Genomic DNA, 24,234 nt, shown 5'->3' on the forward strand with positions numbered 1-24,234 from the left:
TATGGACAGCCTCGAGCGCTGCAAAATGCAAAAAGAAAAGTAGGGGGGAAAGAGCAGTGGTCATGTGATAAAATACTTTTGGATTAGTTAGGTTGGGCTGAACAGGAAACTTTTGACTCACGATCATGAAGGAAGGACCTTGAATCAAATACTTTCCTGTCCGACCCTCTCAGTCAAAATGGACATCAAACAAGCGGGAAGTGAAACGCAAGGTATTCTTTATGTGCTTAGAACTCCACCCGTTTGGTTTATGCTTGAGATTTCTTTGTGGTATACACTTAAACAGTTATTCACCTCCACTCCGGTGAATAATTGTTAATGAGTTGAAGCGGACGTGAAACCATCGCTAGACTACAAAATGAACTTAGGTTTTGCTTTCTTAAACTTGTAATCCGTATCTTAAGCTGATGAAGAAAAGAATTTAGTTTTCATCGTAAATGCAATTTTTTTTACTTTAGTGTTCCAACGGCTGAAACTAGACAGCAGGAAGTTGGCTGTAAACGTCGTTTTTAATCCCTTGATTATTAGAAAAGAACCCGGTTTGAGGATAGTGAATGCAAAAGACGCGGGTACCATCTAATGAGCGAGTGACGTCACGAATCACCCGTTGGCTACCTGGCGGCTCTCAAACAAGTGCAATGGATTCTAACTATTGCTACTATTTAGAACTTATTTGGATTTCTCAGAAAATTTAGTACACGTGGATGACGGAAATTTGCACCATCGCTTGACCGCGCGGCATGAGTTTGTTTGTACACTAGCCTGACTTGGTTGTTTATGATGAGAGTCGCCAATCGACTAAACCGATTTCGGGTTCGGTGCGTTCATCTTCTTTTCTGCGGAATAATCTTTTGTGCTATTTATATTGTTTTATACCGTGACCTTGGAATAAGCTTACCGGTTGCAGAGCTTGACAACAAGCTGGTCGAAGTTCCGTTGAGGTACGTTGAACTTATGACAAAAACAGACATTGTCCGCGAGGATTGTTTGGGTGTGATCACTGATACGTTTATTTTAAATGTCGTTATTGATCAAAGTACTTCTTATAACTGTTTGGTGCTTGAGGTGAACACGCCTTACAATCTGTTCTGGCTCAATTGAGAGTGATATAGTTAATTGCTGACAAAATGTTAATTTTATTACCGACCGCCTTTTATTAAATCGGTATGCAGCTTTCATTAAAAGTTTTTGATGAACACAAACTACAACTGGTAACCTGTTTCTCTGAGGCGCACCAGGTCTAAGACTATGATTTTAGTGGCCGAAACAACTCAAGCCATCCCCAGTAATTGGGGTAATCACACAGTCGATGGCACTCAACTGGTACCAATAGATTACCTTCATTCTTCCATGCCATTTTAGGCTGTCTAAATGTAATCTGAAGGTGAGAGTTCTGGCGTTTATTTTTCCTTTCAATTAGTAAGATGATCACAGAATATTTCGAAAATTCAGGGCGAAAAGTTTTGAAAAGGTGATATTTAGTTTGAAAAAAGTTACTTCATACATTTGATGTAATTCACCAGTCACCGCGTAGCAATGTGACTTGCAGTTAAGGTTCTCCTTCAATGTGGAGATAAACCATTAGTCGTAAGTATGACGCAACATTATTGAAAAAAAAAACAACAACAAAAACAAAAATATTTCGTTGCAACGTTAATCCAGAAAATATAGAATATCGTTCTTTTTTGGCCAAGGTTCCGAATTGCAGATGGTTGGGTGTGGAAAGATGACATCGACTACAGTGGACCAGTTCGAAATATGATGAGCACCAACGTCATAGACAAACCAGAATCTAACCAAACAAATGACGAGTTACCTCCATCAGTTGCACAAGATACTGGACTGGACTACGGGCAAGGACGGTATCTTGAATTGGAAGGTGTGGAAGATTATATCTTGTGGCAAAAGGGATACTTGGAGCCCACCAAGAAACAAGTCAACAGAAAGTAAGTGTCAGAGTCACCCTTAAACACTTAAGTTTTATGACAATTTCCTAACATCTTGCGTTACGTCTATTCTTAACCACTGTCAGCACTGCTTCATGTTTAAAACAGCTTGAGTGACCAAATATTTTTACGAGTAGGAACGTGCGGCGACTTATTTCATTCGTGCTTCCACTATAAAAAAAATTTCGAGTTATCAGTTTAGTGCTGTTATATGGAATTTTTTATCACTGCATTGTAATAGGGCAGAGACTTGGAGTTGTTTGATTTACACGTTAATAATTTCCTTTAAGACGGTATAATTAACAATCAGTCAACCAACTTAAAAAGCCGTTTACACGGCAGAAAAATCGGGTACGGACATGTCAAAAAAGTAGTACGGACCGCACAATTTTAGCCGTTTACACGGATGATATTTTATCACGGGCCGGACAAAAAGAGGCATATGGACCAAGTTAGCAAGGTTGCGTTTACACTGCAGTTTTTGGGGGACCGGACCAATTTCTTGCATGGGACTACAGTATTTGGTACAGCTGTGTGCTGTTATCGAACATGCGTAATTCTTGTAAACAAAATGGCGACGCGTGCTGCTGAGTTATGGGTACGGACCCGTATTTTTTCTGGTTTTGGGGCCATAATAGACGTCTATGGCCCCAAAACCAGAAAAAACACGGGTCCGTACCCATCCCCAAAAACATGGTACGGATTGTTTACACGGGCAAAAATGTGAGGTCCGTACTCCTTTTTTGACACGTCCGTACCCGATTTTTCTTCCGTGTAAACGGCCTTTTTCAGTTTCATGGTAGCCATCGAGCGATTTTGCGTTTCTTCTTGTTAAGTTCTCTTGATGGGGCTTCTTCTATGAGTGTGAGTATATCCCTTGGATCATATGCCATAGTTTAACCTCAGATGTTCGTTTTATAAATGTTGTAGAATCCGTAACTGTAAGAAGGCAATCCAGAATGTTCTTTTCCTCAAGACTCACTACACTGGAAGTGACGTCGTTGCCAATATCCTGAATCGCTTTGCCGACTTACGGAGCCTACGCATTGCCCTCCCTAGCGGAGGACTGTCGACATTTTTTTGGCCTTCAAGATTCCACTGGAAATATGTGGACATCGTGTTACTGGACGGAACCCTACCCAACATACTTTGCAATCACGCGCGTTTTAATGGTGACGTTATGGATGAAATTATGCAACCGCAGACAGCCTTCATTACTATATTACGTGACCCGGTGTCTCATTTTGAGGTGACGTTTCGAAACTTGGATTTCCAGGAAATCCTAGAAATGGAAGATCAATCATATCCTTTTCTGAAATTTTTGGAAAATCCTCGAAAATACATTGGAAGAGCCATTCAACGCAAGAGATTCAAGGTAAACTTTCGTTCATAATAGCTTACGATGTTGTCTCCCTGGCGAGTTTTATTTCCTACGATGTTCTTGATGTCTGGCTCACATACGATCAGCCAGATGTTATAAAGTGATTCAACGATAAAGGGTCATTTTCAAAGTGTCCCCATCTCCTGACTTATATGTCAGACATATGCCATTAGGTTCCAATGGCATACTCGGATGGGCTAATCGAAAATATTAGTCGCAACTTGAATGTGAGTCCATCAGAGCCCGTTCGTCGGATGGATTTACCAAGTCTAGTGGTGGAAAAAAAAAGAACACAAGTGTGCAAGGCAAACAAGTGCACTACACAATTCAATGTACTTATTTTCGTCACGAACCATGACAGCCTGCTATAAGTGCGCAGGACGTTAACAAGCACATGTTGCATGAGCTCTTTACTTAAGCCTCAAAGCAAAACGACGCACTAGTAGCGCGCAAGACAAACTGACTAACACACATATTTAACCTTGTTATTGGAACCATGAGGAGAGACAGTCCGTTACAATCGTGCGACACAGACAAGCGCCATATAAATGTAAAAAACTTCATCTACTAAGCCACGAGGACTCTGATAACCGTCCTGAACTTAAGCAGGATTCACAGGATCTGTAGAGTTTTTCTGGGAAACCGGGATTTGACCCAAGTACGGTGCGAGATGTGAGAAGACAACAAGCATAATAACTTAATGGGATTTGGGAAATGACTGCTTTCCATGAAGCAGGACTCCCCAAAATCTGGGTTCGTAGTGACAGATTATTTCGCTTTTTCATCGGGAAACGAGAAACCGTCATGACCTACTAAAAGATATTTATTATTTTCATTTTCTTTAGTTCACAAATGTTACGTTTAGTTTTGATGTTTTAGCTTTTGTCTTAAAATCCATTCTGACTTATGCTGTTTTGCAGGATTCTCTGAATCTTATCAAAAATGGGATGTTCTTCGACCTTGGACTTCGAACCACGGATTATCACAAACCAGAGATGGTCCGAGACGCGATATTAGATATTGACGACAAATTTACTCTGGTACTTATCTATGAATATTTGGACGAGTCACTGGTGATGCTGAAGAGAAAATTATGCTGGGAGTTAGATGATGTTGTCTACCTTAAGTTTCATTATCAACTCCATGGTGAAAGCACACATCAGAATATCAGTGGTAACATTACTGAACAAATTTACCGCTGGAACAATGCAGACACGATGTTGTATCAATACTTTAATGACACACTGTGGAACGAGATTCGTCTGGAAGGAAAAGAGTTTTATGAGGAAGTCCGCGACTTTAGGACTAAACACGAAGAAATGGAACGTGATTGTTTGGGAAAGTCTTTAAATTTAGCAAACATAAAGTTGAACCAGGCAGTTTCGTCGCTAAATCGATACCTGTGCGAGAAGATGCTCTATAGAGATATAGAATATTTGCATTATTTCCGAAGGAAGATGAAAAATAACAAAAGACGAACACCAACCAATAGTATTGGCTCGGGAAACGGGACAAGTGCAGTCTTACTACAAGGAAGTGCAGTAAAAACCCTCGCACAAAGAAACGAGACAGAAACAGGTTTAGTTTCAGAACGATAACAACTTAAGACACTAATGACGCTGTATATAGTGCATTTACACTTCAGGGACAACTGTATTAGTTTCGAGGAGAAAAAAATGCGCCAAGATAACTAATACCGCTTACCCCACTCTTGACCAAATGTTTGTTGATTAAAATCAAAATTACAAAACACTGACTATTCGTGCCAGATGTACTTCACTGCGCAGTTGTTGTCATTGCTGTGGTTGCTAATACATAAATCCCAAACTAAAAGTGATTTTTCGACCACCCATTTTTTCGAAAATAACCATTATTCAATCAAGAGTCGTTTCTTGGAATGCGCTTCAGACAGACTCTGCAATTTTTACCCCCTCCTGACATTTAAATCCGATTCCTCTTCCTTTGAAACATTTAACCACGATTTCTCGATATTTCAAAATTCAGGAACCAACACCAACCGATGTTAGTTATCAGCACTCCTTGAAGAAAGTAACAAGTTAAGGGCAAAACGTAAAGGCAAAACGTTGAAAGAAAATTTTCTTCACAAACAAAATGACAAATCTTCCAGATAAAGCTCCAGAAAATTTCAAGTGATAATGTTTAATGACGCTACGACTTTAGAGTTCATATAAACCTTTAGTTCAATGATAGGCAGAGGCAAGTTAATTTATAGTCGTGGGACGGAACAAAACGACTTTTAAAAAACACTGGAGCAATAAGCTCTCAGTCTTCTAAAGGTGGTGGTTCGTCAAAGTGCAAAAAGTGTTGTCTCATTTCCTTCATTCTGCTGCGGCTGATCTTGTACACTGGCTGGAGCCAGCTCTAACCGACGGTGTTCAGCACCATCGCTTAGCGCCGCGCTGCTAATTCGCATGAGTGCTTTACTATTGACAAGGGTGTTATCAAAAGTTAGTTGCTCACTGGTGCTATCTTGACCAGTATAGCTTAACTTTAACTGTTCTGTTGCAATCGTTGTAAGTTCTGTTGTATCTGTCGAAGCTACGTCTTCTCCTACACGTCCTTCTAAGTTATCACTACTCAGGGAGAAGTCCTCGGGTTGTACAGTAGGCCTTGGTTCTTGATCTACCTGTGCATTTTCTGAGTCCTTCTGGTGCATAATGTCTATAGGTACCTCCAAATGTTCATTTTCCGTTATCTGTGTTATCACACCCTGTAATTTTTCCGTTCTCTCTTCACGAGTCCCCTGTCCTGAGGCTACGTTATGCAGGACTCCTTGGTACAATTCATCGTCTGTTTCAGACCGAACATCCGTCGGTATCTCTCCATATTGGCAATTTTTCTCTTGTTTTCCTTGTCTCATTTCTTGGCCCGAAAGCTTGGCTAGCCTTCTTTCGTGGACTTTCAAGTGAGCTTTGACCGAGTTTGGCTGGGTAAACCCTTTTCCGCACAACTCACACTTGAACGGCTTCTCTCCAGTGTGAATGACCTCGTGCCTGTTTCGGTGTGAGATCATTGTGAAACACTTGTCACAGTGAGAACACTTATAGGGCCGCTCACCTGTGTGACTCCGGAGGTGGCTGATGATATCTGAGCTCCGTTTAAAACCTTTGCCACACTGAGGGCAAGGGTAAGGCTTTTCACCAGTGTGTGTTCGCATGTGAGTACGCAGATTTGCACTTAGCGTGAAACCTCTGTCGCATATGGAACACTTGTGCTTCTTCTCCAGTGGTTCCCCAGAATGTTTGCGCACATGAAGTGTAAGCTTCCCCTTTTCCACAAACCTCTTGCCACATTCTTCGCATCCGAACGGCTTCTCTCCACTATGCACGCGTAAATGTCTCTTTAGGGAAGACAACTGGGAGAGACGCTTATCACAAAAAGAACAAACAAATTCCTTAATTTCCGAGTGACTTCGCATATGGTAGTTTAGCTGAGACTTCCACTTGAAGTTTCTGCAGCATTGCTCACAGGTGAATATGGGCTTATCTGCAAGCGCGGTCCTTTTCCTTTTCTTCTCCGCACCTCCAGTTGAATCCCCGTCCACTTCACTTGGTCTTTTCCGAGATGAGGAAGATTTTGAATTGTTTAGTTCTTTTCCTGCTTCTTGAGACTTTGACTTCTTCGCTGATTCATTTATTTTATTTCTTGAAGATTCTTCCGTCACCATTATGTCCTCATCAGCATCACTGTGACTTCTCGTGCAATTAGCAGACATGTCTCTTTTCGCTTTCGAGTTTCTGGCGTTTTTCTGGACTTGGGAGTTATCTGATCCTGACGAAGCTTCCTTGCTTTCTTCTACTCCTCCAAGGCGGGACGCTGCAGTACTTTTGGCCCTAGAGGAAGTTCGCTCAGATGACAGAGATTTCTTACCAGACGATGTACTTCGCGCTTTTTTAGTATCTGAGGAAACTTTTTTCCGAGCCTCCGATACATTTGATTTCCCCGAATTTTCCTTTGCTTTTCTCGTTTTCTGTGCGGGGGGATTTCTTGTGGTTGCGACTTTTGTTGTTCCCGCCTGCTTCACTTGTTTTAATCCGCTTCGTTTTGAAGTTCGCGAGCTGGATGCAGGGTCCAACTGGAGCACACGGACATAACGTGAACCCTCCTCGACCACCGTACTGTTGGTTCCGTTGATTGTGGTCCCAATGTCGACAATATACAACGACTCTGCATCAACAGGCGATGTACCATCCTCGTTATTAGTATTCTTAACGACAGATGATTGCGCGGGCTCACGCTCTATAGCTATCTGGTCATGCGCAGTTTTTACCTCATCAGGCGATAGGTCTGGACAGCGAACTGCCTTATGACGTCGAAGAAAGGTTGACCCAGCAAACACCAACCCACAAATATCACACTTATAATCATGACCTGGCAGAGAAGAATAAACAAAAATTGAAATGAAAAATAATTCGGAACACCGTTTTCATTCAGAAGTGTTGCGAACTAAAAAAATTACGAAGAAAGAAAAAACAAAGAAAGATGAAGAGGAAGAGGAGAGAGACATAGAGAGTACTAGTGATGGTTAAAACCAAAAAATTTACAACCTTATCAGTGTGTCAGATTTCCGTTACATAAAGCCAATGTAATCGCTACTTAACAGTAATAAATGTGTATCATTGTTACAAGTAAGCTTGTAATAATATACATGAAAAATTTGGCGCTTCTGATTGGCTCAAAACGAGTGCATTTTTTTCATGGAACACGAGTGCAAACTCCTAATAGCGCGTGCGCAGTCAAAACCTGGTCTGTCCGACTTTCTGTGATTCTTTTTCATGAAAATTAATCGTAAGTAACCACAAGATTTCTTGTACAATTTGGCGTAAGCACTTGTAATTTTTTCAAGGGCAACAAATTGCCCTCACCCTACGGACTCTTGCATATTTTGTTGTCTTTAAAATATTTACTCGTGCTTATTAACACCAAACTGCACTCGCAATCATATTGTTACCTATACTTACACATGACTGAAAATACGAAAGACGACCTTGTTAAAAGGCAACAATCACATAACACAGAGAACGGAGTGTAACTTTCACTGAACAAAAAAATTCTCACATCAAGCTAGGAATGTAAAGGCGAAGTGTGATTTCAAGTCAAGTGGTCCACATCTTTGTAGCTGATCTCGGTTTCTCCTATAGTTTGCTGGTACAGTTCAGCCATTTATATCCTTGGGGGGGGGGGGAGAGGCTCTGTTTGGGTGAACTGTTCTGCCCAATAAAATCTTATTGGATGTTTTATTGTGTAGTATCGCTGATTATCATATGGCTGTGTCTCACAAGGACTAGGAACTACTGAATTCACGAATTTGATTGGCTGAAATCAATATTGAAAGCGGTCTAGATTTTCCCATCTCGACCGGTCTAGGAAAAAAAGGTACAAAGAATATAAAAGATTGGCATATAAGACACAGCCATATAATAAACATCTTATTAACCGAGCTAGGTCGGTCTGTATGGGAGAATCTTGACCTCGGTCGCTGGTACAGACCTCACTGCATTCAGTCTGTACTGGCGACCTCGGTCAAGATTCTCCCATACAGACCTCTCGTTCGGTTAATATGAACTAAGTACTTTTACGAGTTGTGCCGTATTTTGACTCGCCCCACGGGCTCGTCAAAATACGGCACAACTCGTAAAAATACTCAGCGATACTACACAACAAAACGTCTAATAAGAGATTTATTACCCAACATGCCAAACTGTTATTTCAGTACAAATATCGCGTGATATTTGTACTCGTCTGGCGCGTTATTTGTACTCTACGAAGCACGATTGGATAATAATACAACATATTGCCCCACTATGACTTCAATTTGAGGTCTATGTAAAGGCCATTAAGCCACTGGAAGCTACACCGTGAATGTGGAGGACTTAAAGAAAAAGGGTGACGTCACCATTAACAAAATTTTGCCTTTTTATCCTGTAAAACAAATAGATTCCATGTTTCCGTGGTTAAGTACAGTAAGAGATCACGGAAAAGGCCTTTATCAATATGCCAGAGAGCACTTAACAGACAAAAAAGGAGAGACCTTGTGGTAAACAACAAGCCATCTTTAATGGCGGGATGAACACACTTTCCAACATCCGGGAATCTCTAAATAAGGGGTTTGAGAAATTAGGGCATGTCACGCAACATGTCACAACATCAAAATGTGGTAAGAACATCAGTGACACTCTCAGCTGAGCCTCATGTGCCACTTCTTTGTTCTTATCACATTTTGATGTCATCTGTGCTGTATTCCTGAATAGATGCCCAGCAACATGGAATGTATTTGTTTCATATACTTTTTCAAACTTATATCAAACACAATGATCAAATACATCCATGAAAACATTTTACTCACCATCCTTCTGGGTTAAGCTGTCACCCTTCACTGAAAAACTGTCACCATACCACACCAACAGCTCAGTACCAGACTCAACATGGCTGCATGTCTTGTAGTAAATCTCACCACGGAACTGCACTACCTCTAAGTTCTGTTCTTTGCTTTCACGTGCACAGTTGACAAACCTCATCCAGTTGCTGTTCTGTTCATCTGATCCATCAATTATGTGACTGACTTTTCCACCTTCTAGTATCTAGGAGATGATTTCTAACAATCAGGTTTAACAGGTTTCCTAGTTTTGTTTAGATATTTGTATGGAAGAAGCAGCATGACCAGATGCTTCTGAGTCCTGCTCCTGTTTCTGTTCTAAGGTTTGGCAGTGCTATCTCCTGGCTAAATTACAACTCTGTCAGTAGGTATTCAAAACCCAGTTGTAATTAGACACAATTGCAAAAGAGTTGATCCATATAAGTATATCAGGTCTACCCTTCGAACACTGAGATATGCACAGTGTTAATATTAAAACAATGAGTACCAGGTTCAATGTTTCCCTTGTAACTAATGGTATTCACCTTAGTTAGAAGAGTATGACTTTTTTTCTGTTCAAGTGGCATAAGTTTCAAGCAGTTGCAGGTTCACAAAGTGTTTACCCGAACAAAAATGGTTACATGTATACATGTACCTCTGCTCCTGTAGGTAGGAGTTGATCACAAAGAGCCACTGGTAAGGAGGATGGTGCCACTTTGAGTGCAGTTATGAAAAACTTGGAAATAATATAATAGTTTCCACTTCAAATGCTCCTATCGTGAGCTTGATAGAGCAGAAATATGACTGAGGCAGACTGTGGTTATGTGTTTCTTAAATTTATTTTTTCCCTGCTGCCCCACACACTACTGGAGAAAAATGTAATTTTTCTCTCCCTCTGGCCTTGGTTGCTAGATTAATGGATGCTGTTATCCATAAAATGAACAGCCATTCAGCTGATACAGTGGAGGAGTTTATGAAGATGTTTAAATTCTTAAGAAGTCCAATGCATCCTTCAGCCGTTAAAGAATTAGCGTCTGTTTTGTTTGTTGATCAGTGTCAAGTCATTGGATGGGTGGGTATGGAATAGACATTGGTATCCAGAAAGTACATTTAGGTGCCCATCAATGAAAGTAACTGCTCTATCAAACAGCTTGCTTTTTTAACCCCCAAACAGATTTATATATCCTCTCCAAATGTTGGGGCCAGGAGATACATGGATAGTGCAGAGTTACATGTACAAGTGATAAACTTGTCAGAAGGAATTTCCATAGTTTTATGGAAATTTTACCCAGGTAAGAAAGGATGCTAGTGATTAAAATCTCATAAATGGCCATAAATATTTTTTTCTCATACAAACAACCTAACTTTAGCCAATCCCTATATATACATGTTAAGTAAGAGGTAGTTGAACAATAAAATGACAATATTATTACTGCATACTTACATCCCACATATATTTAAAATTGTGGTCTTCTCCTAGAGCAACCTCTTTGGCAGGAATCTTCTGTCCTCTAAAGGGTCCAAACATCACTCGTTTCTCAATCCTTGCCTTTGTAAACACACCCAGCTGGCCCTGCCACGCTGCAGACGGCATGATGTTCAGATTGTTAGGGAGGGTTAGCTTGGCTTGATCACTTTGAGGTGTTTCATTTGACAGCTGGTTATCATCACACCATTCCAATGGACCATGATCAGGACAATCACCACAAATAAATTGTTTCCCACAATCATCACAAACTAAAAGACAAATGAAACAAATATATTTTCAGGTATCTCAATACAGTGTTGATCTGCTTTTCCAGTAACTTATACACTGTATAACTGATAGCAGTGGTCTAGGATGTATCTGACAGTCTTTCCTGAGCAAAATCATGCAAACTAATTGCTACCTGCAAAATTTAACATGTTCAGAAAGCAATCTGGCCTTGTACAACATTGAAATTGATCTGTTGTTAAGATTTGATTACAAAATATATGTTTAAAGTCATGTCCATCTAATTTCAATATTCATTGACTTTCTCTTTTGAACTCTGTTGCAAAATTCCTTTTGAAATAAGATTAGTGTTTATTTTCTTAACTCTTTCAATCCCAAGATCTCATTAGTAATTTTACTTCTCTTCCTGCCATGCAATTCTTAGGATGTTATTTCAGAGAGTTTGGTGGATATTGGAATTTGATATTGTAAGGAGAAATTCTTTCTTGGTCACTCATGGGAGTTTAAGGATTAATGGTCACAACCTTCTCACACTAAATTTTTCAATCAGTCACCAATATCATGGGAACTATCAGTACAGACCTGGGCCCAGATGTTCAAAGGCCAATCATTGGTAGCCCAGGATTAAGTTTTAATCTGTGGTTCTTTACCCCCTTCTTCTGGAGCCTATTTCATATGACTTTCTTTAATAATTTTTTAGAGACCATACAAGCATCAAATTGTTGGCGAAAAGAATATTTTTTAAAGCTTTCAGATCTGACTTCAGATTTCACACTAACTCTGGGTTATATTAACCCAGCTTAGAACAACCAATGATTAACTTTGAAAATTGGCGGCCAACTAGAAAGCCTTTGCTACTTTGGCCACCACACACATTTTTATAATCTGTACTTTATTTATTTTATTCTGTAATCATTTGTTGCAACTTTACTTTTCTATCTATGTTAATTTTATGTAAATAGTGTAAAATAAATGAACCAATTGTACATGTACTGCCATGGCTTATTGGATATTACTTGTATTCAAAACTCACCAATACAGTCATCATTCTGTCTAAACTCCATGGCTCTTCTATTTGAGAAGATGTTTCTAAAAAGTGAAGTGATAGAAAACTAAAATTAAATCACATTTGTGTGATAAACAAGATGCATCTGACAGTCTAGGTATATAAAAACACCACATAGGCAAAGCTGTGAAAAGAGCTTTTGCAATGACGATGACATCAACTTTCTCCTGTGGGCTTTGTTGAACAAATTCTTGATTCATGTAATTGAAAATTTTTGTGAGTTTTGAGCAAGTAGTCATACAAGTGCTTTTCACTGCCTACATGTAACTATCAACTATCACATCTAGCATAGCATCAACCCGTAAGTCAACACCACACACTAACCATGAAAACATGCAAGAATAATGAATTGTAGATATTGTCACATACATCATAGAATATAGCATGTTAAGTCTGTCTATATGGTATTTATGCACAAGTTGGAAGCGTTTGAAGTCAAAAAGGATAAGCATGACAATTGAGTGGAATTTCTGATACAAAATGACCAGTGCATAAATACGAAATGGACTGGAATTTCTGATACAAAATGATCAGTACATAAATACCAAATGGACTGACTTTCTATGGTGAATTATGTTCATTATGTAGCTACAGAGATTCAATTACTGTTAATTTATTATTTAACACTTCCAAATCAAAGGTTCATATATTGATCATGATAGATATAAGCCATATAAAATGCTTTGCCTACAGAAATGATGCAACACTATAGACAGCAATAACTCTCAATATTTGAAATACTTTGGCATTAGGTTATGATTAATGCATGAAAAAACATGCATCTGCCACTCCTGATTGGATGTATTGTTTTCCTCACATGAGAGATATATGATATAAGTCATTTGATTGGCTCTCGACTTCTTCAACTATTCACAGAATAAAAGCTTATTTTGTGCCTTTTCAGTCAGTGTAATCTCAGTATGGAATTACAACAAAGCTCCATTTTGCCAGTTGCTGATTATTACATCTGGAACTGAACGATTATAATTGTGAGACACGTCACCCTCTAGAAATCTGAAATATAAATAGAAGCTCAGATCTGGGATGCAAGTCTCCCAACCCACCCTATGGGGTAGGGTGGGTAGTATGGGTAGTATGGGAGAACAGAAGATTTACATGATTGTATTATCTAACTGAGAATGAGAGTTTCGATGTCACAAATCTATCAGAGGAAAGAGACAACAGAAAGCAGGAAAAGACCAAACGTTGCCTTGGCTCATCTGAGATTAACCCTAAATGTAAGTGGACGCGTCTCTACTTTGGTATCAACAACAAATAAATATTCCCTTATTACATGAATTGCAGACGTACATTGATTATCCTTGAGAACAATAAAGATGACTTTGACTGTTGCTAAACTGGAGCGTGCTTCGAGCAAAAAATGTCACACTTCAAAATCTTACTGTATTGATGAATCCATTTCTCAATTTCGATTGACTACTCGGTTTATATTTTGGTTTACATGATCGTATGTACCATTTTTAACAAGGAGCTTTATGCCTAGTATATAACAAGTGTCCTGAAATAAAAATACCACCACATCGTTTAGGTGATTTGTTACACAGGAATCAAATGCTCTCCTATCCACATTTAATATGTAGAGGGATGCAGTTGCACCGAATGAATTCGAACTTTGTATTGTTCGAAAGGTGGGCCATGTTTCCAAGAGTTTACGACGAGTTAAACTAGGATCCTACCTCAAAAGATGGAAAGCACATTCAAGCCTTAAACTGAGCTTACCTTCAAAACAGCTCCCTTCAGCAACCAAACCACAGCAGCCAAAAATCCCAATATTTTACGTACAAATGTCTTCAAAACTCTTAACACACTCCGCGGACGCGTGCATCCGAATTTAGCCGCGCGGAAACTAAACCCGAATACATACATAATTGCTGGAGGGGAGGGGTAGATTAGAAGCCACAGAGGGTCTCAGTGGGGTGATGACTTTTACAGCAAAAGGTCAATATCTTTCCATCTCTTTGAGGTTCCTTTTTTTTTTTTTTTTTTTTTTTTTTTTTTTTTTTTTTTTTTTTTTTTTTTTTTTTTTTTTTTTTTTTTTTTATAAAATTTGTCAATTCTCATGCACAACGGTCTAACGGTTAACTCCATTGAGACGCTCTAAATCAACTTTCAGACCTGATATGTCGCTTAATTTGTCGCCAAACTCCGATTGCTGATGATAAATTTGAATCTCGATGATCGAAGAACCTCGTCAGACTTACATGAGGAACAGAATACAACGAAATTACGACCATGGTAAATTTTTGTAAAACGCAAGGAGAGTGTATTTTTTAATGCATTTTTAATGCATAGTTTTCTTACAATAAATAAATGGCACATAAAAACACAGGCAAGGTTTATTCGAGCAGTTGATTTTATCTCAGCAATGATAACACTAGCTCAGTCCAGTCGACACTACTGAATCCCGTGAATTTACTTTATAGCTAAGGTCCCTACTGAGTTAACTTATCAAAATAATATGTTAATAAAAAGCTCCATCAGAGAGGTCGTAAGAAAAGTTAGAAAGGTAGATTTTCTCCGTTTAAAGTACTGACGCGGTGCAATTAAAGCTGCTTCGAGGCAAACGAAATCGGGGTTTTCGTTCGCGAAATTCAGTAATGGGTGACTGAATGGCCTATCTTACAAGAATAGCGCCTTAAAGCCCCGTCCACTTTAGTGGTCATTACGTTCATCGAAGCAAAAAGAGTTGGAGAGGCTTCGACAGCCAGCGATCTGAGTCTTGGACGGGCTTAGACGGTACACTCAAGGTCTTAAAATAATTGAGGAGAATATGCCGCCTTTCTATAACATCAAGAAATGGTTAGATATTCTAGTCTTTTCGGATAGGGACGAATAAATGGAGGTCCCGTCTCCTGTAGGGTTAGGGGTAGGTATGAATCTTAATTAGAGGGTATCTGAATAAATTTATAAATACTTTTCACGCTCACGTTAACTGAGACAACGAGAAATATGTTTCTAACTGCTCTATGACCGGAAAAAATGCGTCGCTATTGTAGTGTATGCCATCCTTCGTTCCTGGTGGATATGAGGCACTAATTGCATACGCATCAAGACCACTTATGCCATCGGCACACATGGCTGAGTTTGCGAACGCATTGTACAGTTGGATCCTCTGAAAAGTGAACAGAAAGATTGTCAAAAGCAGAGTTACACTATTCGTTAGTTCTATGAGACAAGTTGCGCTTCTGTTTTGAATGCACCGGGGTACACAGACAGGACGAGTTTATAGAGAACATTCAAATCTAAGAGATTAAATTTTTTTAGTACTTAAAGAACGATAAAAAAAGTGAATTATGGATATGAAATCCCTATGTCAAAGGGCTTGAACAACGGCAGGTGTATCTAAAACACAAGTTCACTTTCCCTAGGCTTAATTAGCTGGGAAAATGGAGAACGCTCATTAAGCTGCATTGCCTTATTAGCGGCGAACAGTGCTCTAAAACTAAAGGAAGGTAAATGAATAAAGGGAGTAAGTTTCTAAACTGGAAACTGCGGTGCTGCGTCGGTTGGGGTAACAAGGTAATTTAGTTATATCAAGTAAGTTGAAATTGTAAATTGGCCAATATAAGGAGTTAAAAAGTAAAGAAAGGTACACTCTGATGGAGGCATACAAAGGCTCAGCTGAATAGCAATGTGGTAAAAATACTTTAAAACAGTGTTTGGCTTCCGTATGACTCATAAACCGTCTAACTCCCAGAAGTGATTAACATGCAGCGTCTTCTAATAGTATCATACGTTATTGAGCGAACAGATAATGAGAATACTCAAAATTATCTGGCAGAAGTTTACATCTTGATCTAACACCAAGTTCTCGTAACTAATTTCCAAGGAAATGCGGTAGCAGCTAGAGGTGAGAATTGACAATCAGTTCTTTGGTGAGACCATAGCCATTACACACACTTCTCGGCGAAATTTGCTCCATTAGCTTTTGATCAAAAATAAATAATGCATTTTCCATTACCAACAAGAATATGATATTTCAGTACCATCAGATACATACATGATTTGTTATAAATCTGCGGAAGGCGCCCATAACGTCAGCGGATTGAACATCGATGGCTGTGGTCGATTTCCAGATTGCTTTACCCTTATACAGTCTCTTAATTTCGGATATCAGTGCTGTGATGAACTCTTTATAGCCTTTGAAACTTGTTGTCTAAGAAATAACAAAGCGATTTTAGTGGACTGATACTGTTTTATTTTATAGTAATTAAATTCTGCATCAAACTCAAAACTTGATATACGGGAGTGTTTCTAAACTGAGGATCAGCAAACCGCGGAACCTTCGGAAGCCGCGAAACCTGCAGAACGCGAATTCTTTCGTTGAAGAAAAGTAATAAAAGGCCTTAACACTGATTGAAAGTTCGTTTTCGGGTATTAAGAAGATTACGTTAAAGACAATTATGTTTTAATCGCCCTTGACGTCCAATTAGAAATAGCTGACTTTAAGTGTGAAGATATTCACTGTACAAAGGTTTGTCATAAGGAGCAATCAGCAGTCACCTACCCTAAGAGAAGTGATTTGAACGATAATTTGAAAGCTTTGCCAAAGATTTTTGATAACGGAATATCCAAATAACGCCTCATCCGAAGCCTCTCAGAAAACCTTTAGGCTAGAATTGGCGGCGTTAAACCCCATTCCAGTCATTGCAAAATTAATCTCTAGTGAATAACACGAGCGTAAAGCAACATCATGGTCCTTGGTGCATGTGGAATTTCGGGTTGATTGGGGGTTTGGAGCGAATTTATAGCGTTTTGCTTCCACTGGATTCATGCGGCTGGCTCTACTCAGACGCGGAAAGGATTACGTAGAGTGCAAAGCAGATGAACTAAAATCACGAGCTAAATAGCCCAAAATCAGTCCGAGAAATTCACACGATACAAAGGAACAACTACTTCAGCGAGGAATGTCTCTACTCAACCTAGTTGAGTTGATCGCTTTATAAGAATCCCCAAGGAATAGGAAATGTAATAAGCGAAAAAAAGGTCCTATATTGGTTTGGTGTTAATCGCATGTGCATGTATCAACCTGGGAATCGAGTTCCAATTCTAGCTTGAAAAGAAACATTCCCAACGAGCACCTTCACATAGTGAGCTCCAGCATTTAAAAACAGCGCACTGTCTTTGTCCATATCTTTTCTAAAGAGCACTTGACGGAAAAAGCTTAAAACTCTGGGAACGTCCAAGTTGGCCTCAGCGCATGTTTCTGTCTGTGGAAAAAAAAAATTAAGCCTTGAAAAATCCAGTGCTGAATTGGAAATATTCAGTGAAGTGCGTTTTGCTTCTGTTAAAGGATAAACATGAGATTAACGAAACTGTGCAGAGAACACTAGCAATTTTTCAACCCACAAAATAATGATTTTTGTTAGAGAGGTGTGTGAAAACTTTCGGTCCAGGGCTCTAAGAAAGATAACGAAGGATGAACACGATAACCTATTCAGTGACAAAAGATGCTTCTATATTGTTGATCGATGCTCGTATGTCTGTCCGCAGACAAAGCTTCTGGATATACTTTCGCGCCAAAATTACTGAGAGGTTCTTGTTGATTCACATCATAATTGCTGTTGTGTGAAAAAGTTCGAAGCACCTTTAAAAGTTCCTTTTCTTCAAGAACTTACCAATTCGTAAAGTGTTTTTGGGTATATCCAGTTATACGTGTTATTGCATTTCTCAAATACTTCGAAGCATAAGCTTCGCGGCGTAGGAAACGTGAGTGATTCGTAGAAGTAATGACTCAGCGAATCACCGTATACCCAAAATACGCCTTTACCAACTGCGTGATCGTGTTGACGTTTATATTTGTTTTGTAAATATGGGAAATCTGTGGACAAAGACGAACATATTGTGTTTATCAGGATTCATCTCTTGCTTAAAGTGATACAATGGTGAGATCTTTTTGTTGTTTTTGTAAATTTTCGAAAATTCATAGGTAATGGTAACAGGACTGAGCAGGGTACAATTCAGGAATAATCGGGCGAACGATTTTAAACTGGCAGAGCGCATAGCGCGAAGCTGATTTGAAATCACGAGCACGATTACCCCTGAATTGTAAGACAAGAAGTTTGATAACCAGTGAACTGTATCAATAGCAACAGGAGAGAAACTAAGGAGTAAAAAAGGCAAGAACACACATGCTTATTGTTCATAAATGTTTGTGTTCAAGAAGCACCTTCCAACCTGCTCAATGAAGAAGTTTTCTTAATTTTAATCGGTTAGCATTGGTTTGGAAATTGAGTATATTGGCTGGTGGCTGATGGCTAAGAGTGCTTGGTTTTTATGGGCTGCTTAACCGTCTGATTTGGCCTGTTTGATAACTTGTGATCAGATCGATAAAAAGGGACAGTTTTGATTTGAAACAGCCAATGGAGCCACAAATAAGGGCTGTTAAGAACCACTCGTTTTCAAGAATAAACCACACTTTCTTTATGTTTACCGGGTAATAACCGCGCGGGATGTTGAGAGATTACGAGAAAAGCTTGTAAACTACGAGGAACAGCCGTTCCGCCATTTTGTTTACTCTCGGTAAACTATTTTGTCTATTTTCCTTCATCCAGCTTTTTTTCCTATTGCCTCAACTAAGATTAGAGTTTTCATGGAGTCCTCGTTAAAATTAACAGAATAATTTGGATATATAAACAAAGTTGAAATCAGGGTAAATTGGCCACCGTAACGATTACAAATGCTGACGTTTCGAGCGTTAGCCCTTCGTCGGAACGAATAGATTCCACAATTCCTCTATTCGCTCCGACGAAGGGCTAACGCTCGAAACGTCAGCTTTTGTAATCGTTAAGGTGGCCAATTTACCATTTCAACTTTGATGATACATCCAAACTATTTCGTTACCCCCACCAGCGCAGCCCCAAACAGTTTCTTTAGAAACTATCAGCCTTTATTCAAAATTAACAGAAACTGCTCAAAACGCTTAAAATCGACCAAACCATCAAAATAGCAAACGGAATTGCCATAAATCTTGAGTGCGCATTCACTTTGCAACTGGCTTTTTTTTCATATCAGTAGATAAGATTTTGAATAAATATCTGAATGAAATCCAGTAAGTTTGTCGCTACCAATTTCTTGAAGCAAAAACTTGCCAACTTAGGAAATTCTAGTCCTTAATTTCTGAAGTTCTTTCATTTCAACCACGCAGCGTAAAACAAAGGCTAAAACGGAGCAATTAGTTTGTTGAACAGAATCCTTCTTTAAGAAATGTTATGATATTTCAGAAAAAATTAATCTTCGTTGTTGTTTTTGGAGTTAAAAGTGTCCTCTTTGTTTCTCTTAAATCCAAGGACCTTACTAAATTTTCTCACTGTGGCCCCATTTCACGGTAAGGAAGATGTATCAGTTTTGTATGGGTGTAAAGGCAAAGATACAATTTATTTTTGACCAATCAGAGCGCGAGTTGTCTACGAGGGTGTTTTTTTGGAGCTATTCTCAATTGCTTCATTATGCTGCTTGCTCACCTTCTGTTGTAAAATTCATATAGGGTAGCCATTTGTAACCAGTCACCCATCTACCGAAGCCGTCCCACACCAGGTTACACTGAATATCACATTCTTTGTCAGCTTGGCGCATGTTATTTTGAATCTCTAATAACAATGATAAAAAAATATATATATATGGACAGTCACGGTACACTGGGCTTATGGTAAAGTTTGTTTCACAAGAATATATGGGCATCAAAACCTATATTTTTAAAGGAGCTGTGCGACAGAAAAATATGAATGGGAGAGCAGTTGCCCTTTCGTTTAAAACGCAATTTCACATCTCAATTTCATCAGTTATATGGCTACAGTTACGTATTGATTTCCCTCAGTATTGTTATTAGCACAATTTTATTTAAATAGATTTATTTTGTATCTTTCACTTGATTAAAATCAAACTGCAGGTAAAATTTTTGTTTGTCCAATATTCATTCCTTCACCATATGCAGCAGAAGTAAATTTCAAAATATAGTTAGAAAAGTATTCTCAATTTACGTACCCATGTTTGTGAGGCGTTGCCACGGAATAATAAGTTTTTTGTTTTTAGCAGACAACAGAGGTTTGTTGATATATTCAGTCATTTCTGAAAAGAGATTCTTGCTGAGGAGAAAGTTGTGAAACTTTCCTGAGCAGTGAGCTGAAAATAAACGACAAAGAAAATAACGACACGCAAAAAGGATAAAGATAAGATAATGGAAGTTCTATCTATCGCTCCATTCCCACAACACGTGAAACTCGTTAGCGTGATTTAAAAGACTATTTGGTTGGTGAGAAATTTTGTCGATCGCAGATCCACTCATTGTTACATAAATGAACCGACTAACAGATAAGTTTATTCTGCTGATGGCGGGGTTTGATCATGTCCATTGAGGTTGTCCATTCAAACCTCGATAAATTTTTGAGGAAAGAGTACTCCGTTTGTGGCCATGCACAGACGAATCGAGAGTTGACACAAGAATGGAGAATTGGAACACCGAGAAATCTTAAAAATAATCATGTTAAAGTATCCTAGGAGGATATGTCTCCTATTAACCTAAAAAAAGAAGTCTTTGGCGAAAATACGTTTTCTTTTTAGTTTTGAGCAGCTGCTTCTTACCATTTTTAAACCAGTCCATGGGAGGATCAATTAATCCATCACACAATGTGTAATCCAGAATCATTCTGATTTTATACTCTCCAGGCTCCATTATCAGAAACAAAACCTCATATACTCCATTATTATGATCAAACACGGTCCCTGCAAGGTGCGAGGGTCCTTCAATGTACACTCTCCAAGAGTCCCCTCCAAATGTCTTCCGCTGGGCAGTATGCGTGCGGGACTGGACGAAAAACCGACTGTATTCCCCTGTGGGTCGGATTTGCAAATCAAATATTTCACTGTCTTCTGGAGAAGTTTTCAACCTGAAGCGGCAAATCATCTTCACTGTTTTAGACGGATTGTTATCATCTGTCTTCATTTTGTCAAAAATATGAACAAAATTCAAGCCTGAAGTATTTTTATTGAAGGTTGCAGTGGTCAGCAAAAACTACGGGCAACATCCATGCCAAATTCACTCCATCACATTGTTGCGAGCAGGGCGGTTTGTTAAAACGCGATGGCGAATGGCCTCGAGAGGGTCTCTCTTTAGGCCTGTTTTCCTTCAGACTCAGCAGGATAAATTGTTTAGTAAAGATCTGTAATTAGGATATAGATTCTGTGACACTGGTAAACTGATCAAAAGACTCAGCATCTCATAGCTTTGAGTTAAAACCTTGACTCTGCCTCTCTGAGATCTTTTAATCAGTTTTCATTTTAAGGCCTTGTGTTCAACTACGGGGCTTTCACTTAAAGTATTTCAATAGCGAGTTACCTTTGATATTGTTGTCCATCGTGTCTCCTATAATGAAGGTTCTGACAAGGTTTTTGCAGACCTTCCCAATCCAGCCTCCATTTCCTCTGGCGACACCAATTAACTTTGAAGTCTTCGTATATGGAATCTCCAGCTCCCATTTGAAATGCAACAACTTGGATAAAAATGAACCAAATTTCGAATCTATGTAGCATGACAAACGTTTGCAAAACTGGGCACAAAAGCTAACACATGGAGGTAACCAACTATTGACAATTACACCTTTTACGACGATAATTTGTAGTTTGTTGTGAAAGATTTGTTAGCTAGGAATCTGAAGCTCTATTGACTGAATTTCCATTGGCCAGTTGCATTTAGAAATTTTGTTTCTATTCATTGCTTCCGGAAATGCTAAAAATATTGATGACCGAGATTTTTCTAAGTACCTTGAATGTTTTCATTATTTATGCTAACCTTACACGTTTGGTGGGCCATTATTGTTTTCACCAGGTAATTTCAACGCATGACTTCTCTTTAAAATGACATTTTGGAATAACTGCTTTATCCTTTTCACATACGTCTCCAACTTTTACCATTTTGTTTTATTGCTCATTCTTATTGTCACTCGCTACTCATTACTTGTCGGCTTGCACTTGTAAGTCACTCAGGTGAAGAAGAACACCAGCTTAAACAAACTGGTGGATATCGCTTACGGGAGTTGGCCGCCTTCCCAGAGGTCAGGACGGGACCCTTTCGCCGGCTCTTATCTAATACTATAGTAATATATTTTAGTGGCTTATGCAAAAAAAAAAATCTTAAGATCTATGGCGATTGTTCTGTATCTCACAAATTATTACAACGTTTAGGAAAATTCACGTGAAAATTGGCTCGTTTGTTACTGCAAGTTACGACATTTGATGAAACGATTTTCAGTTCTCGCTCGTGAGAGATAAAGCCAATTTTCTGTGAGGTGGTCGCTAACAGGAGGTGAAAAACAATTGAAAATTATAGAAAAGCATATCTAAAACTGGTCGCTTACGAGAGAAGTTCGGTTACGAAGAATTCCATTTTAAGTGATTTTCCTTGCAAACGTTTGGTATTTTAAAAAAGTGGGCGCTAACGAGAGGTGGTCGCTTACGAGAGGTGGTCGCTTACGGGAGGTGGTCACTAACGAGAGATGGTCGCTTGCGAGAGGTGGTCGCATATGGAGGTTGGACTGTACATTGTTAGCTCATTAAGAACGTGTCCACGAGAAAACCGGGGCAGAACCGGGCAGGGGCGATAAAGCTTAAATCACCGATTTGGCTCAAACTTGGCACAAATGCTAAGTATCATGAGTTATCAAATGTGTGAATATATTAGGTCAAAATATTTATTCCCTGGAAGATACAGGGTCCCAATGAGATAACCCTCATTTCCTGCATTTTTTTGCATAATTAGTTAGCTAAATTTGCATTGCTGCTGTGACAAACCGAAAAGCTATCTGCAAATTCAATCAACTGGGTCGCGTTCTATATCTATCAGACTTCAAGAACATTTTTTGATCAACGTACTGTTAAGGAACCTAAATCTGAAACACTACTACGCTTAGCAGAACTAGTGCTCACACTCAATTGTTTTTCATTTGGAAACAACTTCTTCAAACAAACCAATGGTGTAGCGATGGGCACCAAAATGGGACCTAGCTATGCCAATCTTTTTCTAGGTTTTGTCGAGCATCAATTTTTCAGCCTTTACAACGGGTCCAAACCTGAACGCTACGGTCGCTACATCGACGACTGTATCGGTGCTACCTCCTCTACCAGAGAGAAGCTCACTCAATTCATAACCGCAGTCAAATCTTTTCACCCGGCTATGAAATATACCTGGGAAATTTCTGACAATTCTTTATCCTTTTTAGACATCAAAGTTTCAATTGAAGGTAACGGTTTATGCACTAGTGTGTATTACAAACTTACAGACCCGCATAATTACTTGTTATATTCGTTTTCGCATCCATCTCACGTTAAGAATTCCATTCCTTTTTCTCAGTTTCTAAGACTTCGTCGTTTATGTAGTGATGACTCTGATTTCCACCACAAATCAGAGTCAATGTACCAGTTTCTCGACAAACGTGGTTACCCTGTTTCTGTCGTTCAAGCGGGTTACCACCACGCCCAACTAATTGATGGACATTTAGCGCTACAAACGTCGCATAAGGAAGATTCCGACCACATTCCATTCACTCTCACATTTCACCCTCACAACCACTCAGTTAAATCCATCATTCTTAAAAACTTTAAATTACTTCAAAACGATCCAGAGACAAGCACTATCTTTTCGCAGCCTCCGCTCATTTCATTCAAACGCGACAAAAACATAGGCAATTTTTTGGTCAGAAGTTCTTTTCTGACTAATGATCAACTAGGCACTTTTAA

The 24,234-nt window shown here is 39.1% G+C and overlaps 3 protein-coding genes across 6 annotated transcripts; 1 reads left to right on the forward strand and 2 right to left on the reverse strand.

Moving 5' to 3' along the window:
- The first annotated feature begins 86 nt into the window (after window positions 1–86).
- On the forward strand, window positions 87–5,083 carry LOC111341180 (galactose-3-O-sulfotransferase 2). Of its 3 annotated transcripts, none has more exons than XM_088730040.1 (4): window positions 87–212; window positions 1,695–1,946; window positions 2,877–3,321; window positions 4,248–5,083. In XM_088730040.1, the coding sequence occupies exons 2-4, from the start codon at window positions 1,759–1,761 to the stop codon at window positions 4,923–4,925; spliced, it is 1,311 nt and encodes a 436-aa protein (XP_088586166.1). In that variant the 5' UTR covers window positions 87–212; window positions 1,695–1,758; the 3' UTR covers window positions 4,926–5,083. The 3 variants fall into 3 exon arrangements, with proteins under 3 accessions (XP_088586166.1, XP_022803865.2, XP_088586165.1); XM_022948130.2 differs by lacking the exon at window positions 87–212 and adding an exon at window positions 398–941; XM_088730039.1 differs by lacking the exon at window positions 87–212 and adding an exon at window positions 964–1,384.
- LOC111341174 (uncharacterized) lies at window positions 4,890–14,356 on the reverse strand. The gene is made up of 5 exons (XM_088730038.1): window positions 14,224–14,356; window positions 12,451–12,506; window positions 11,148–11,440; window positions 9,695–9,929; window positions 4,890–7,719 (listed from the first exon to the last, which is right to left on the reverse strand). The coding sequence occupies exons 2-5, from the start codon at window positions 12,479–12,481 to the stop codon at window positions 5,636–5,638; spliced, it is 2,643 nt and encodes an 880-aa protein (XP_088586164.1). The 5' UTR covers window positions 12,482–12,506; window positions 14,224–14,356; the 3' UTR covers window positions 4,890–5,635.
- A 410-nt stretch (window positions 14,357–14,766) lies between these two features.
- On the reverse strand, window positions 14,767–22,272 carry LOC111341179 (uncharacterized). Of its 2 annotated transcripts, XM_022948128.2 has the most exons (8): window positions 21,839–22,270; window positions 21,085–21,389; window positions 20,488–20,625; window positions 19,968–20,093; window positions 18,123–18,325; window positions 17,586–17,714; window positions 16,505–16,660; window positions 14,767–15,616 (listed from the first exon to the last, which is right to left on the reverse strand). In XM_022948128.2, exons 1-8 carry the CDS (start codon window positions 22,030–22,032, stop codon window positions 15,428–15,430), a joined length of 1,440 nt encoding a protein of 479 aa, XP_022803863.2. In that variant the 5' UTR covers window positions 22,033–22,270; the 3' UTR covers window positions 14,767–15,427. The 2 variants fall into 2 exon arrangements, with proteins under 2 accessions (XP_022803863.2, XP_088586167.1); XM_088730041.1 differs by lacking the exon at window positions 14,767–15,616 and having other exon boundaries at window positions 16,509–16,660; window positions 17,534–17,714; window positions 21,839–22,272.
- Window positions 22,273–24,234: the final 1,962 nt, after the last annotated feature.

Source organism: Stylophora pistillata, chromosome 8, assembly GCF_964205215.1.
Source record: "Stylophora pistillata chromosome 8, jaStyPist1.2, whole genome shotgun sequence".
Lineage (NCBI taxonomy): Eukaryota > Metazoa > Cnidaria > Anthozoa > Scleractinia > Pocilloporidae > Stylophora > Stylophora pistillata.

Excerpts from the sequence above, each read along its gene's own strand:
- LOC111341180 (XM_022948130.2), top strand. The coding sequence starts at position 778 with ATGATGAGAGTCGCCAATCGACTAAACCGATTTCGGGTTCGGTGCGTT. Across the intron at positions 942-1,694 it reads CTGGTCGAAGTTCCGTTGAG|GTTCCGAATTGCAGATGGTT; the intron begins GTACGTTGAACT and ends TTTTTGGCCAAG. Across the intron at positions 1,947-2,876 it reads AAGAAACAAGTCAACAGAAA|AATCCGTAACTGTAAGAAGG; the intron begins GTAAGTGTCAGA and ends TAAATGTTGTAG.
- LOC111341174 (XM_088730038.1), bottom strand. The coding sequence starts at position 12,481 with ATGGAGTTTAGACAGAATGATGACTGTATTG. Across the intron at positions 9,930-11,147 it reads ATTTTAAATATATGTGGGAT|ATACTAGAAGGTGGAAAAGT; the intron begins GTAAGTATGCAG and ends ATCATCTCCTAG. Across the intron at positions 7,720-9,694 it reads CAGCTTAACCCAGAAGGATG|GTCATGATTATAAGTGTGAT; the intron begins GTGAGTAAAATG and ends CTTCTCTGCCAG.
- LOC111341179 (XM_022948128.2), bottom strand. The coding sequence starts at position 22,032 with ATGCTACATAGATTCGAAATTTGGTTCATTTTTATCCAAGTTGTTGCA. Across the intron at positions 20,094-20,487 it reads GCAACGCCTCACAAACATGG|AGATTCAAAATAACATGCGC; the intron begins GTACGTAAATTG and ends CATTGTTATTAG. Across the intron at positions 15,617-16,504 it reads GCAGATTTATAACAAATCAT|AGGATCCAACTGTACAATGC; the intron begins GTATGTATCTGA and ends TTCACTTTTCAG.